This window comes from Pungitius pungitius, chromosome 12 (assembly GCF_949316345.1).
Source record: "Pungitius pungitius chromosome 12, fPunPun2.1, whole genome shotgun sequence".
Lineage (NCBI taxonomy): Eukaryota > Metazoa > Chordata > Actinopteri > Perciformes > Gasterosteidae > Pungitius > Pungitius pungitius.
Window position 1 is genome coordinate 11,731,182 of NC_084911.1, and position 17,669 is coordinate 11,748,850.

The following is a 17,669-nucleotide window of genomic DNA, read 5'->3' on the forward strand; positions in this document are numbered from 1 at the left end:
AAGTATAATATATAAAATACTATCATTTGTATACATACCATCCACTGATACAATAGTAATGCTAATCTACTCGGTCTTCTCTATTTGGCCACAGGTTCTCATCCACATCAGATCTTATGTCATCTAGGGCAATACACCTACGAAAGAACCTCGTGGCCTGATCCATCCCTGGCAATCTTCTGCTGATTTGTCCAGGCATCCAGCATTCATTGCATCCAGGAGGGACATTTGATCATGCGGATGGTGGTCATAAACCTTCCACCTCCATGAGGAAAAGAATTCCTCTATGGGGTTGAGGAATTGAGAGTAAGGTGGAAAAGTGAAACCATTCTGGGATGGGCTGCAAACCACTCGGTGAAATGCCACATTGTCCCGTACAATTATAAATGTAGGCTGATTTCTTCTCTCTGCATCCCTTTCCTCACCCAGCACAATCCTTCCTTAGAGATCATGCAGGAACACAACGAGACGTTCAGTGTTGTATGGCCCAATTAGTGGTTTGTGTAAAAGCAGTCCATCAGTGGCTATTGCTGTGCACATTGTGATGTTGGCACATCACAATCTGGCCCGGGACATGCACTGTGGCTCTCTTCCCGATCACATTCCTTCCTCGTCGCCGTGATTTGGCCAAGTTGAAACCCGCCTCATCCACGAAGATGAAAATGTGGGGTCATTGCCTGCATTCAATCTCCATGACGCTCATAAGCTGTTACAGTAGTAAACATTACCTAAAAAGATGTCTTTGTGTGTGTTTGGTTTTGTTCAAAAACAGTTCTGTATTTTATTATGATTATGATTACGGAGGAGGAACAATTAATTAACAATGAGTGTTTCCTATGGTTTGTTTGTGCATAAATATGTTTTCTGGACTTTTATTGTCTCTCGGTTTTGCATCAGTTATGAGAATCGACTTGGTGAGTCTTGCGTTACTGCAACTAAATTAGATTTTTTTTTCATCATTGGACAAGCCACGAGAATTTGGGACGGCACAAAAACATGAATTAAACAGAGCCGTCCTTCTCGTGGTTCCACACATGTTGCGAGGACGAGCACCTGACAGCAAGGTCTGCTGTGACAGAATTGTGCGCTTTCCTCCATCTGTTCATTCTTTCCCTCACTCTCTTGTTATCCAATCTTTATTTCATTTATTTTGTACTCCTCAAAAACATCAGCTCCTCCTCTCCATCCAACAGCCGCCTAAAGCAAAGCCTGTGGGCACAATCTGGGAAACTGCATTATGAGTACAGATGGAGTTTGACAACAAATTGTAATGTATTTTTTTCCGACGGATCTCATCAATCCTCAAGCTTTTGCCTCAGCGGAGTGGTTTGACTATACAAAATACATTTGATTGAAATTAAAACCAGCCATATGTAGTATTGCACTGGTATTTGAACCCAAGATGCCAATGGTCTTCTGACTGCCCCAAAACCTCAAATAGAAACATTCATTGCAGATTTCTATATAATTCAAACTGACATATTGGGGCTGTAGTTTGAGATATCCATCCCATCTCAAAAAATATAGTGAAGAAAGTTAAAATGTTTCCTGATGTACAGGTACTCCACTGATCATTACTTGAAAAGACTGAAACGGACAATACATATAAAAAATAGTTTAAACCACTGACCACTTTCCTTCAACTTCAGAACTATCTTTTGAGGGATATAAGATCAGTCCAGGTCATGCAGCCATAAAAGAAATCTTGTTTTGACCAATCAGATGATGAATTTGAGTCACCAAGTAGGTCTATACACAGTTTATAGTTGTATATCCCTCTACCATGTTGTGTTTTCCTTTCTCCTTCATCGAGTCAACTGAATGGACCTATATGGATCACAGTATTTTCTCATATTCAGTAGGGCCAAACCAGAGCATCCACATTCTGCATTGTAACGTTGTCTCTCTCTCCTCTCGCTCTACTCTCCTTCTTTACTCTGCTTCTTTACTCTGCTGCTGTCCTCTCTCTCACTCTCTAACCAATCACATCTTCACCCAACATGTTTCTCCATCTTGCAGTCCACCTGTCCTGCTTTAATCAAGACTGAAATATAAAAGCTGCATGAGCCCGAGTCCTACTTTCACCTCTTGCGTCTTGCTTGTGTTTTAAAAAACAGACTTTTCAACCGCTGCATTAAGCGCCAATGGGTTAATAAAGTTTTGAAAGTAGCTTAGTCCAGGTGCCTTCTGTTTCAGCTGGCAAATGCTCAGCTATTCCACCCAAATCGTTGTGTGTCCTAGCCATGACTTTGTGCGCTCAGCCGGGATCCCTGGACCTGGTTCCTGGTTTATCACTCATCTAGGGAACGGATAAACATGAGTGAAAAGATGATTGGCCTGGGTGTGCATTACTACAGATAATGCAAAAAAAGAGTTACAGACTTACAACTAGCAATAATATAAATAAATATGCTGTAATGTTAGTACACAAAACCTTTTTAAAGCATTTTCATGCTCTGCTATAGATAATTTGATTGATAATCAAATATATTTTTCAGAGATGCCAAAGTAACAATGAAAAATATATATAACTGATTTTTTTAAATGTATTTTTACTCAAATTCAGAGTAAAGGACAAATCCCAATGTAGTGTCTGCGGGCTTCAACTGTAAACAACATTCTCCAAAAACCTCCAGCAAGAAGATCATGCAGACTGCATCAAATGTCTCTTTGTGTATCCAATGAAAAACAATGCTGGATTTGTGTGTGTGTGTGTGTGTGTGTGTGTGTGCTTGTTCTGTGTGTGCTGTGAGGTAAGTCATTCAGCGCATGTGGACCCACAGATTCAGAGGATCATTTTTCTGATAGCAGAAAACACAACACGCAAGAACTGTGTAGAGAGAGAGAGAGAGAGAGAGAGAGAGACCAAACTGAATCCAGAAATGTCAAAAGACGGGGTGGAAAGGAGCGTTGCACCTCAGCGTGTCAGGAATTTGTTATTCAGCGTAGTTTTTCATGAAATGTCGCTGACTTTTCACACTCATCACTGAGTGGTTGGGGGGAAGCTGCTGCTGCAATCGGCCTTTGTTTCTCACTCACTGAGCAGAATAATGAGATGACATTTGCCCTATTCTGCTTTTCTCTTCTATTCCATCACTTTCCACATCATTTTTCTTCCTACTGTCTTGACTAATTGGACAGCATAGGTTTATTGTGAAGAAGAATGAAAAGAGGAAACTTTTCATTAAAAATAATACTTTAAGAGATTTTAAGTGGCCCTCAAAAAGATCTTGAAAATAATCTTAAAATTGAAGCAGAATTGGAAAAATAACTAGATAATTAAACAGAATTACGTGTAACAAAAAAACTAAAAAAATTGGATTAGATAATAAAAGACATGCACATACAGGAGATTATACTCTGAGCAAACAAAATTATAAAGGTTTGAAACCAATTATATAATAGAGACGAGGCATTAATGAATGTGGAAAGATCATATGGATCAAACGTTTACATTTAGAAGTAAAAAAACGTGTTTTGATTGGTAAATAGAGGAAAAGGGTACCATCCAATACCATACGCTGGTTTTAATTTACAATTAAACTGCTGCCAATGTAGCTTTCTTCTCCTAATGTGGACGAGCACATTAAGAATGACTTGGGGATTGAAAAACTAAATAAACAAATCAATTGTGTTTAATAATGACTGAGCAGCCTGTTGAATCACACAACTAATGTCTCTTGTCTTGCCAGATACTGTGTAAACACTGGAATCATGTTGCAGCTCTGTGCATCCTCCAGACAGTCAAGTTGCAGTTTCTATCCATATCAAAAATGCCGTCACTTGATAGCCTAATTAGAGATGTGTTTATAATTGTCATAATTAGCATATTAAGTCTTGAACTATGGTCAAAAACATGTTTTGTGACTTCCCACGGACCTTGATCTTTGAACCTCTGAAATATAAGCAGATCATCCTTGAGTCCAAGTGGATGTTTGCAGCAAACAAGAAGTCCTTCCCTTCAGGCCCCTTGTGAGGCATAAAATGGCCTGTTTATGACTGCTCATCTGTGGGTGCTGGTTAGAAATCAGAAGCCAGCTTTGAGCACCACGTGGGAAGTCTAAGGAAAAGGATTGCTTAAAATGTTTTTCGCATGAACTGCATTATTTGCCTTTTTTTTAAAAAGCGGCAAAGGCTGGTTTCAATTAGCATACAGTGAACCGATGCTTTTCTCCTTAAAGGTGAAAATTCCACTTTGATTGAGTGCATCTACACGTTAATGTGGCTGTCTGCCATGTCTACCAACCCCCAAAAGCTTGTATGATTCTTGTAATGAATTCATACTAACAAATACAACAAATACAACCTACAAGCCCTCCCCCATCCACGTCCCCCCCACACTCCGAAGCACTCAACCCCAAAACTCGCTGTAGTCGGCTGCACAGTTCTGCACATTTCTCTACATGGCGTAGCGGGGCTTAGAAGGCACAACAACAAAATGGATTCATTTCATATATGAAGACCAAGTCCTGGCAAGAATTGGAAAAAAGCTGTGGGTTTGCACAAGTAATGTTGAAACGGACTGGTTTCTCAACCTAGGGGGGCTTAAAGAGCCAGGCGCTAAAACGTTTCAGACAGAAGTTGAAAACAGGGATATTTAAACCCAGTGGTTCCCAAAATGTTTCTGTTAGAGAAAGATTATATGCTTTTTTTTTAACATCAAAGCATGTGAACGAGGTGTAAACCCTAAATACAAGCAATGAGTCTCAATACTTTTCATGATATGTCTCCTTTAAAATCGCTCAACGGGTCACGCTCTTTGTTTCCCGTCTCCGCCCCTCTTCAGCGATGACAGGCGGTCCTGTCTCTGTTTGCATATTGTGTCAATGAACATGTGCCAAAACCGCCAATCCACATCATCATCAAAGTGCAGGGACCCGACGAACAATGCTGTATATTTGTGTGTGCGTTGGTTTATGGACGTGTTAGCAGTTTACATGATGTATACACACATGTGCATTTTCTTGCTCCCCCCAGTTTTGGAACAACGGTATGGAAGTAAATCTGTGCCATCGGGGGTTGAAATAAAAAGGCGATTGAATTTCTAAAGCCCCGTTATTATTGGACATGGCTACAACCTTTTTTTAGGTTGAATTTTTTCGCCGTGTTTTAATGTTGAAAAACATTCAGTACATCATTTCAATGCATAAATATTCAGTGCTAGAAATTCAATCACCTTTTTATTTCAACCCCCGATGACACAGATTTACTTCCATACAACGGCTTTATATTGAGAACCAGTTGAGCTACCAGTCCAGCATTAGTATGCCTTCATCAGCAGTGAATTTATACTATAATCACACACGTTTTTTTTCACAGCTTATTCACAGTAACCATCAACAGAAAGGCAAGTTGTCATTAACTATCAGCCTCATAGCGGCTGTGCTTTAGGCAGATGACCAACCAGCCCAAAACAAACAGCAGACACCAGGGATTTCTGTAATGAAATACAATTTTTGCTTCGTTCAATAAAAGGAATCCCCAGTTACTTTAAGTATTATTAAAGAGATTGTTCACTCAGCTAGAAACAATCATATAGATATACTGTGCATACATATTGTACATCGTGTACTGTACACACATTATATGTAGTTGTGTCTATTGGTTTATGCAGTCCATTGGTTTTAGTGCAAAAAGGAACAGCTGCCATGTTTTAGATATCCATCGACCTGCTCATCTGCTGCTCCGCAGTGAGAGCTTCTCAGTGAAGTGTGAGATGTTCATCTGCAGAAGACCATATAAGAGGTAGCATCGATTCTTCACCTCCGTGCTTCACTTAAGTATCTACACCTGCACTTGTGGTGTTTATTTCACCAAAGAGAGCTTTGCAAACATTTTTCCATTAATGCCTTGACTTATGACCTGATTATTTGTTCTCTATTTGCTCTGGCAGGTTTTTGTCACAGCATTAGTTTACGTAGTAGTTGTAAAGATATTCAAGATATTAAATATATTAAATACAGTATATTCTCATTGTTGCAAACAAAGATTTGTTCCACTATTGAAATTAGGTTGTAGTGGTTTCATGTGTCTGTGACCGTGATACCAGTGGCCCAAGTACTACGTGTGCAGCTAATGAAACGCAAACTATTTGCCAACTTCCCATTGTGCAGGTATGTTTAACACTTGTATGCACCTCTAGCTGGTTTGATAAGAAAAAAGAGACAACCAAATGGATGCTTCTTTAGAGGCAACGGAGATCTGGAATAAATATTCTGAATTTGAATATTTATCATAATAGTACATTTGTATTTGATTATGAAAAAACCTGCTGAGATTGATATCACACTCAAAAAGTCACCACAACAGAAGCTTGCAGGTGTTCACATGGAGATGCGAGAATTTAAGGCACATAATGTTCCATTTTGAAGCCCTAAAATCCTTGCAGAACAGACATGGACCTCCAATTGTAGCATGAATGAAACCACATGTTGAACACAGTCATATTTACATTACATTAATTAAACAAGCAGCCAGAAAACCGGTATGAGTCATGCGTCAGCATACATGGGAGTGAGACTCATTTCAAAACCATCAAGCTTAATTAGCGCTTTCCCTTCCCACTCAGTGTGTCCAGCAAATCAGGTCTGTTAATGCTGTAGAGTGTTTGACTTCATTGACCTGATGGATAAAATGTGTGCCGTTTGTCCTTCTAGATACGCGCCACTGGTTTTGTCCATTGTTTCTCCATGTAGTTTTTGCGTGTTTGTGTGCGTGAAGTCCTACTCACCCACGGCCTTGAGCGAGGTGTACTTGTTGAAGCCAATTCCCAGGTTGTTGTGAGGGTGAGACAACGCCATGGCAGGGCCCAGGGGAGACAAAGCTGCGTTGTTCAAATGGTTATGATCTGAGTGGGAGAGGAAAAGCAAATCCTTAGATGCTTCTTCTCTAACTATGAGAATTTTCTCAAGAAGGAGTAAAAACATCACAAGTCCTCTATAGCTCTGGTACATCGAAGGCTTTTTAGGACTGATTCTGGCTGAACATAACATTCATGTTTTTTTCCTCTAAACACAATGTTTGCACACATGTCTTTTTTTTTTTTAGAGAGCATAATGCTTAGCTGAGGGTGGACGACCATTTGCGCAATCTCTCAGCCTTCATTACACACTGTTTCTGCTTTCATGCATACAGGTTTTAATGAGCCCTTTAGCTGTGCAGGTTACACAGGACAGAGTTTATGTAGGCTCACTGTTACAACACACACACACACACACACACACACACACACACACACACAGCTGTGTTCTTTTTTTATTTTCATGGAAGTTCTGAATTGGTTCCCTTTGCCGCCCCAGAACATACATACAGTTTCAACACTGTTCTGCAAACTAAACCTAACTTATTTATTTTTTACTATTACATTAAATCCAGCGCATTTTCTGGAAGTTTATCAAGCGCAGGTTTTATCTTTTTTTATTAGATATTTTTAATTTTTCTGTTGTATATGTCACCATATGTGTTTTTATACTGCTCTTAAGATATGAAAAAGAAACACATTCAAAAATGATGTGCTTTAGATCATTGTTTCGGTTAGAAAATGTTACATTCAGTTCACTCTTCTAAAATGTGCCGCATGCCAAGCATAAAGAGTTAGTCACTAGCAGGTGAACGTTAAGGACGATTTAGAAGCATAAGAGCCTGATCCCCCCCCTTCCCCTCCCTGAGTGTCGGTGGAGACCAAAACAGAGCTACAAGCAAAAAGGAGAGTAAAAATCAATGAAGATTTCATGAAAAACAAATGAATAAATGGAAATATAAAAAGTTTCTGCAATAGAGCGGGAACATGTTGACACATAAAGTAAAAAAATAAAAACTCTTTCCCACTGGCTTTGAAAAAACCCCGTAGCATTCGCACAAACAAACCCACAAACATGACTCCCAAGCCCACCAGGCCCATGATGACGGAGCGAGGGGGGGTTCGGGGGGGGGGAGCAAGGCGCAGAGGGAGCGAGCGAGGCAGGGAGAAAGCCAGGGAGCGAGGGATGTGACACCAGCGCTGACTGATTGAATTAGAAATAGATCTTCACTTCCCCGTGTAATTGATACAGAGTGATGATACGCTTTGTGCGGCATGGTGCGCAGGGATGCATGACTGTGTATTGTAATTTAATGCGTGTGTAGCTGTGAGTGTGTGTGGGTGTGTGCGTTGTTATTGTCTTTTGTGAACTGCTGGTACCACACGCTCTCCTCCCTCATTCACCTGCCCACTCTTTGAAATAAAAATAAACGTAAAGGTCGAGTAATCAAACACAAACACATGCAATGTAAGCAATAATAAATCGTTTTTAGAATAATTTAATGTCTTCACTCAAAAGGGTTGAATTCCACATTCAGAGTTTGTCCAAAATGTTGGGGTATGGATCCCAACGCATTGGAGACAGGTGAGCTGGCTGCTCTCAGCAGACGTTGAAAACAGACACAAATGACGGCACCAGTATTGATAGAGCGAACACTGTTAACAGCAGGTGGGAATAAGTTTCCGTGACGACGCCGTGGGCTGTGCTGGCGTTACCGGAGCTACCTGCGCATGAGCTCAAGGCGACTACTGGTACTCCCATGCAGGTGGCGAGACCTTGTTCCCTACTCAGATTAATTCACTGTGTCTTTAGAAGGACTAAAGTTGATTGCAGCTAGATCGGGGTTCAGTAATGCAGAATTGTAGGATGTCCCTAGAAAAAAAAGGTAATCCCCCTCAATCACCACTTATACCCCACTAAGTGAGTGGGGGTTCTTATATCTAGACACCTCTGCTTAAACATTCTCTTTTCCTTCTAATATCTTTGCGAGTGGGTTGTTTCTTCACATCCACGCATTCAGACCACAAAACCCCCCAAAAAATTACGGCGAGTGGACAAAGTTTAAAACATTTAAAACATCAGCTTTTGCTCTTTAGGTGTCCTACTTTTTTGTTTTCAAGCGTTCTTGCACCAAGCCAACAACAGTGGAAATAATGAGACAGAGAGGGAGAGAGAGAGAGATAGAGAGAGAGAGAGCGAGAGAGAGAGAGAGTTGAAGGCAAATAAAATCAACTAATTGATGGAAAGCTCCCTGGCCGGTCTCCAGTTTGACCACAGGGCTGTTCCTGGCATTGTGTGTGTGTGTGTGTGTGTGTGTGCTTGTGCGCGTATGTGTGTGTGTGTGTGTCTGCGTGTGTGCTGGGGAGAGAGCGAGAGAGAGAGAGAAATGGTCTCATTATATGCGTTACATTTGATACCGAAGAGTAAGTGCAGACATTTTTTAGTTCCAAAAAGATGTAACCTGACTCAACTATAATTTCAAAACAACATAGTCTATTTATAATGGAATAGGTGATTAGAACCATGATGTGCATGTATGGGGAGGACGAGTGTAGTAGATTAGAAAAAATATATGTGCCCACAAAATTATTTTTCTCAAAAATAAAATTCATCATTATCACAAATAAAATGCAATTTTACCTGTTGCTTTATGAGTGATACGCATGAATTAGTAACACGCCTACAGTATTCCTAATTCAAATTAGGCACTTATTTTAAATAACTCCGCTTGGCGCTTGCCGCTTGGGTGCAGCAAAATTAGCTGTAAACACAACATCAGTTGATTATGTTTTATGTGTTAGCCAACAGTGGCCTACTTACCAAAAGCTATAGAGAAATATTAGCATTCATTTGAAGTCGTTTTTCTGTCCACCTGCTGAACATAAATCTAATTTTCACTCAACTTTTAGCTCTATTTTTTATCACTTCCAGCTTTTCATAGAAATATCAGCAGCCTGTTTTAAGTGATGCCTGTCTATTGTTCCTTAAGTAGTAGTGAATAGTTCAGTATTGGGTTGTCAAATGTAAGCAATGAACTTTGGCTTTTGTCACAATTATCTATGGGATTGTCACCTTTTGCCTTTTATAATACCATCTTACAATTCAAATATTACAGCTTCAGTACTTAAATTAGGTTCAGCAGACATGAGGAGCGCATTCAGGGCTGAAAATGTTTTTCTTTATATTATTTGGAAACTGTAATTCCAGAATCCCATCATTTTGCAACTGATTTAAATGTGTCTGTGAACAGTGTATTTCCATTTGAACACATCATATACATTTCATGACATGTCAGGTCAGTTGCCACTTTTTCATGTGTTATTAAGTAGGCCATCCTGCTTTAGTCACTTTTCTACTATTCGTACTGAAACAGCAACAGAGAGCAAATTGAAAGGGAATAAATTCTTCCCTGTACTCTGTATTCTTGAATAAATTCTCCATGAATGTCCTACATTTTCCCTGTGTGTGTGTGTGTGTGTGTTCATGACTGTTTCTGCATTCTTTGATGTACTATGGTATGGAGGCCTCAAAGGGGAGGCACTCATAAGAATTTAAATGTTTATTAAAGAAAAGCAGAAAAGGAAAGTATATAAATGTAGCTCACATGTGTGTGAGTAAGAATACTAACATTTTCATATGGTTTGAAGCATATTATTAAGGAATTGTGAGACCTGCATGGCTTATGCTTGTGTTGTTGTGTTGCTGTTTTGCATGTGCATGCATGCTACCAGCATCCATTTTTGTTGTTTGTTTGTTTGTGTGGGTGTGGGCGCGTGGTGTGTGCAGCAGGCAGCAGAGCACCGCTGGGTGATGGCCTAATTCAGCAGGGCTCAACATCAAAGAGGCAGACTGCTGCAAGGGCTTCAGCCAGCCTTACTCTGACATGACTACTGTCACACACACACACACACACAGAGAGGCAGAGATGGAAGGAAAGAAGAACACGAGGACATAGATGGAGGGAGTGGCATGGGTAGCAAACAGGGAGTAAGAGACGGGACTCCTGTGTTGTTTAATGCATCGTGCACAAAACTCACAGGGTGAGAGTTGGACTTTTTACCAGATTTGTAGGCTAAGACGAGTGCACTTATAGAAGTGTATAACACACTGGGTGAACAGCCAAGTGGCGTATATGTCACATCATTTCATGACAGTGTACCAGAGAAGGAGAGGGGCTGAGAAAAATAAGTAATGAGAGGGCCGACAGGTGGAACGAAGCTGTGAAGGACAACTTCTCTTGAAATGTTTCTCCATGGATTGCGCTAGTGACGGCACATTCTCTATAATACAATAATACAAAGAATGTTCCTAGAGTAATGAACCAGCTGTTTAGGCGACCGGCCTCCATGTGGGGCAATGTGCATGTGAAATTATTAGAGCAGAAGCTACAAAGTCACACACGAGTCCCCCTTCACGGCATTACTCTCATACATTTAAACTCATCAATTCTTGCAAACCTGAAGGTCTTGCTGCAAAAAGGAAAAGAAAGGAATTTTTCAATAATGTCGGCATTTAACCTTGTTTGCCAAGTGTTCGATGAGAAAATAAGTGACACTTATTCCGGTATGCTAAACATGAGGAAACATATAGTTAGCTTAGCATGACGGTTAATACATACTGTATGTATCTATTGAATCTACACAAAAACAGAAACATATACACATAATACAGATAATATATCAATTAAAGACACAAATTGTCACGGTTTGGTCCCTCTTCCTGTTTTAGTTTGAAGTTTCATGTTCCTTGTGGTCCTGGGTTAACTTCACTTCCTGCCTTGTCTTGTGGTCGCGTCATTGTCTATTGTCGGTCATCGTTGGTGCACGTCTTTGGTTTTGTTTGGATTAAAGAGCACTCGGTTCAAGAAACTCTGCGTTTGAGTCCTCCCTGCAGCCTGCACCAGCAACCATCGTGACACAAATCACAACATCTGATTCTGCCTAACTGACAACAAATGGAAAGATGAATAAATACAACATGGGTGCTGTTCAACTTGCAGTGAAACCCTATATACCAACTTGAATGAGGATAAAATAATTGGGACGTGCAGCTCTTTTAGATTTTCAAAATTTCCGCGGACAGAATTGAATGATAGTTGATCGAGTCGGTTCACGGTATCAACGATCTATCCGTGGGCCAGTGAGCCCAGTGCTGGAACACGCTCTCATGACGTCACCGTGTTGGTAAAGACCAGGTCGGATGGCCTTTAAAACCTTGATGGATTTTTTGGACAGTCCACCAGCCGATATGCCAAATGGTCAGTGCACCACTGTTTTCATTACAGTGAATGGTGTAATGATCACTCACCTAAAATGCCAACATATGTCTTTATATAAAGGCAATGTCTTTTGTCTCTAAATGTGTACATCAAATGTGATCTCTAAAACAACTTTGCTTTATGATCCCGCACCTCAAAAAATTCAACAATCGTTTACACCAAATTTTGTTTTTAGTTATAAGGGGATGAATTGTACATGCATTTATAGCAAATCTAGAATTACTTCAACAACCTTTAAAGCTGTAACTGTGTATTATATACACAATAAACTGTATACATACCCACTGTATATTGTCACCGTATATATTGTCAGTCTGCCCTGATGGCAATATGCAAGTATGTGTAACTATTTCATACATAATGGTTGTGACAGAATTGTATAATACTTCACTTTTCTATAACGACATCAACTATTTTATTTTAAATGGTGTCAGCTACTACAATATGTAAAACAATGGTGCATGTTAAATAACTGCGCTTTTTGCATGGTAACGCTGTCATTGAGTGGCGTGTGTGTAACATGTTTTCCTAGTGTGCTGTGACAATACACATGTAAAGTATATCGTGCTGCAGTTACTTTAAATCAGGCAAAGAAAACATCTACAGCGTATGAGCAGATGCTGCTTAGCTGAGTGCTTTTCTTGTTCCTCCTATTCTCTATCTGTGCGTCTTTTTATTTTCATCTCTCTTTTTGTGCATCACCTAGTTTTTCTGTTACATTTCCTGTCACATGCCGTTTCCGCTCATGTCTTTTCCTCCCTCCACGCTCCGTACCTTACTCACTCACTTGTTAATTCCATAACTCTTATCTTGCTCTTTTATTCACTCTCCCCGATTGTGAGGCGGGCCATCTGTTGTCTTGCAATGAAGCGATGAAAGCTTCGCGTGGGGCGCACTCATCCGCCTGTCATTTTTAAAACCTCTACCATTTTTCTCGTAATTAAAAGATGGACAAACAGGCAGTCTTTTTGATTCTGTGGTGTTTGCAGTGTATCTCTCAAAAATCAGCCGCGAGAGACTGACATTTTGTTTTTCTCAATTGCCACATTTAACAAGCAGTAGAATTTGCCATGCTGGCTGTCTTTGGTGAAGAAGGCTTTCAACTGTACAATGACAAATGTCACATGAAGACAGGGATGAAATAACTAGAAAGAGCTGTTGCACTGCTCACACACTCGTTCAATGCGTCTCTCCAACTTTCTTTCTTTCGTCTCACTTGTGTGGGTTAAATGGAGTAAATGGAGATATTTCAGTAGACTGAGTGTAATGAGGATGTCTCCGTCATCCCCCTGCCTTCTTCTTCCATCTCACACTCTATTTGCAGGGTAAACAAGGGCTTATCCCAGGATAACACCATTATTATCCGACTTCAGCCCTCACATTGGATGCATTGAACTCTGACTGTCAGTCTGCTCAGCACTTAGTTACGTAATGTAGTGGACCGCTTGGTACCTACACACGCAGAGGGACACACACACACGCACACACACAATGGAGGGGTTAGAAACATCGAGAAGGACTTTTACTTTGAACACCCTAGTTGGAGAGGGCAAAAACAGAGCTAGGATGAATGAAGTAAGGCAGAAATTAATAAAGTAGAATTACTACTATTACTATTAGTGGTAAAAGGCACATGGTGAACATATAACAGGCATTGAAATGACAGTTCCATATTTACACATGTACACATGTGTATTTGGTTGGTGAAATTTCTGGGCACCTGATGGACGTATTTAGAATATTCACTCTAGATGAGAACAGCAGTGAAACTAACCCAACAGAAAGCTACTAAAACCCTTCGCCGTGTTGAAGGTAAGGTAATGTAGTGTAGAGAGCTATATATATATATATATTATCTGTTGCTTTATCCACTGTTAATTCAAAAAAAAGATTTTGATTAATACAGCTTTGAGATAATTTATTGCTAAGGACGAAAGATAAATACATTTGGTAGATTAGAGTAAATAGTGTTAATGATAAATCACAAAAGTAGATAAGATGGGAGCCATAAAAGCTAATGAAGGGAGATAATCGAGTGATATGAGAGACATCGGAATACAAAATAGCTGAGGAGGTCCATCATTGTTTTAATAATTGCCAGAATATAGATTAGATGTTTTTAACACGGGGGAGCAATCAAGTGTCCCACTGAGATCTCAACTGGTTCTTTTCAGCACCACGGACAGAAGAATTTGCCTAAATTCCAAACCGCACCGCACCCATCACTCCTGGGACTTGAATGGACAATCTCAATTTTATACATTTTCTCCCTCGTCTTGCTTTTGTCCTGTTTCCTCCATTTAGTCCCTCACCTTTTTTCCTGCATCTCAAATGAACTGTCGCAGTTGCACTACATCTAAATTCACAGTCAGGAATATCTAAAAATGAAATATTAAGTTTCTTTTTACAGGCCAACTCTTTGTAGCTGTATGATAATGTGTGTTTGATAATGATTGCATGGAGGTGCTTTCATTATTTTGTGTTATGTAACATGAAGTAAAATGTGTGAGTAAATCTCGTTATTCCATTATTTCTTTTTCATTATCTACAAAGAGCTTCTGAGACTCTGACAAGCGTCTGAAGTCCCAGAGCCCTCCCTCCCACCCCTCTCGCAAAGTCACTATGACTCATTCTTTCTCCCCCCCTTGTCTCTTTCTCTCTATCCCCTCCCCCGTTTTCTCTATAATTGTTCTTCAAGGAACAACAAAGCAAACCCCTGGCCACTGCCTCTTAACTTCTGAGGATTCAATTATTCAAAAGAGGTAATTTTACTGCACAGTCATCTCAAACTCACTCGCTGACCCACAGACGCTAACTGATGTTCTTGTTTCTTTTATGCCTACGTTTGTAGGCAATCTTGCAACGTCATGCATCAAATATAAAATAAATATGCAGATGTTTGGAGAGGCAAACACATCTTAGTTATGAAACACGACTCAATTCTACATTAAGCCTATTTGCTTGAACTAATCTTTCATCAATTGCCCTCGGACTCTGCAGGGTTGTTGCACTGCAGAGGTCAAGTGAGGGTCATTTGTATCTCAGTTTACTGATGACATATCTAGAGCAGCCATTGTCTCTTTCTCATTTTCTGACACTTCTAGGGGTTTTGACCCATTTAACCCACTACACAGCAAATTTCAGAGAGTTAAATTGGCTCTGTGAGATTCAATTTGAACTCTAAGGTGTTTATTTTGTCCCAATCTGTGTTAAATCAACATGAAACGAAGTGTTAACAATTTAAGTGTCAAAATAAATCTGCTCAGTGTTGAATACAACATAACTTAGCTGATGCTTTTCTCAACGCAACTTGCATTTTTAACAAATGGTGTTTACATTTTAGCCCAGGGAGCAATACAGGGTTAGGTGTATTGCTCAGGGACACTTTGACATGGAACATGGGTAAGCCAGGGTTTAAACCAACAACCCTGTAGTTCCAGTCGCACCGTCACCAATCCATGTGCCACATTACATGGAGTTTAACCTGATACCAAGAAGTGTGACACTGTACAGTTGCATTTCAATCCTATCAAAGAGTTAATTTAACTCTACTAAGTGTTGCAAATTAATCTGATCTTGCCACTGGATAATGACTTTTCGTACAATTGACTCCGTAAGAGTTGAATATTTTTGTAGTGTGATTTCAACTCTGCACTTCAACACTATTGCTTAACACCAGAAAATTAACTCTAAGGATTTTGCGTGTAATGCATAGCATGATGGAAAAGTGGGCACAGTGAGCGCTTTGGTTCTTAATCTTGTTGTGAATTCTACTACTTAATTTGTCATTCATCCTTTAGCATTATTAGATTTTAACAAAATATTTTTTGAATCAGAAGCCAATTAATGTGCTTCATCGTGGGCGAAACTAACTAATGAATTAATCATCCTAACCGATCTGGTAGATCAGTGTTTGTGTAAGTACATCCTGTCTGTGCAGTGGGCACATACAGGTACCCTCTTTCCTGCTGTACTTAGAGAACCTGTGAATTATTGAGTTAATCTCAGTGATGAACATGCCCTTTCATCACAGGGACAAAGCCGCCCCCGCAGCTTTACTTCACACTCACAAACCTCTGAAACTCCTCTCAAAGACGTGCTTCAAGAGGGTCAGACCATTTCAAGTCGCAAGAGACGGGCCTTCTGCAGGGGTTTCAATTTTGTACTTAAGAAGTGAGGAAAGAAAGTAATTTATATATATATATATATATATACTGTATATATATTTCTCTCCAAATCTAATTTATTTTGTGTGTCTGTCATAGTGTAATTTCTTTTTTAACTGACTTTGTAGCTGTCCAAGGTCCATAAACACTGTTGAACCGAAGCTGCAGGTGGGAAACCAACATTATCAGCAATCGGAGGTGTGACCAGTGCAAACCAAGCAGGTGGGAATAATGAATCAGTCATAATACAGGCAGTTAGGCTTTGTTTAAAGAATAATTTGTTTTCACTTATTGTTTAAAGAGTACAAAGAATGAATACTTGCCGGCAGAAGAAAACAACAAATATTAAATCAGGATGCTAAAAAAATGACTTAAAGAATTTAAAAATCCAACCCAAATGTTCAAGGTCAATGTATAATACAACATATGGACACATTCTCTCACCTTCCTCGCCAATTGTTGCCAAGCTGTGTGAAAGGAGATAATCAAACATGGACTTAATTATGTATGCATGCATCCAGAGAGGAAGAAAGGGCACGGGGTGGGCATATTAGTCACTGCATGAAATATTAGTGAATCGATCTTTAATGCAGCCGAAGTGATGTAATAAAGGTGAGAGCAGAGGCGAAATAGAGGAAAATGGAGGAGAAAATAGAGGAGAAAGCGAGCATGGAAAGAAAGACTCAGTCAGCGGTATGATGGATAGTCCCAAAAGTTTGCTGGAAAAAAGTGTGGAAGAGTTTCAGTAAGAGAAAGTAAAGTGAAAGAAAAGGAAAACCGTTTCTGACGTGGTTACGAGGAATTGTAGCTGCAGGGAAAAGCGTGTGAGTGTGCATGGATGTTGTACATGCTACAAGGCTATCATTACGGAAGAGCTGCCCTCCATTAGTGTCACTTTAATAGTTTGGCCTCTGAATTGGGCCCAATCTCTTGTGTTGTAATTTGATGTATAATGGGGGATGACAGTGAAACCCAATGTGTGTGTTTGCGGCTATGTGCGAGTTCGTAAGCTCCTCGGCACGTTAGCGGGATTCTCCCGATTTACTGGACAACCATCCAAATGGATTCATTCACCCACGTACATCGGTGCCTGATATACAAATACGCACTCACCCACCCAATTTAACACTTTGAATGACTTGTTAGTAATTCGTGATAATAATAAATGCAGATTCAGCACCACGGTGACTGTTTTACATCTTAATTTTCAGAGGAAAAGAGAGAAATCAGAGTGAGAAAGAACATCTATAAACGTACACGAACACGTACACTGTGTTTTAACAAAAAAGTCAAAATACTGAGGTACATTAACTATATTTCAAATGGCACTCTACTTTTTCATAAAGTGGGTAAATCCCGCTTACATGGAAGAACTGAGGAAACAATTATCCACATTGTCATTTAGTTGATTGACAGAAGACAATA

At 39.8% G+C, this 17,669-nt stretch overlaps 1 protein-coding gene across 4 annotated transcripts in view; it reads right to left on the minus strand.

The window, feature by feature from the left end:
• LOC119219801 (protein shisa-8) overlaps positions 1 to 17,669 on the minus strand; it is a 77,058-nt gene that overhangs the window by 8,603 nt on the left and 50,786 nt on the right. For all 4 annotated transcript variants that reach the window (XM_037475208.2, XM_062565831.1, XM_037475205.2 and 1 more), the window contains one exon: positions 6,731 to 6,847. In XM_037475208.2, the coding sequence (XP_037331105.2) occupies positions 6,731 to 6,847 (117 nt within the window). The remainder of the gene's footprint in view (positions 1 to 6,730; positions 6,848 to 17,669) is intronic.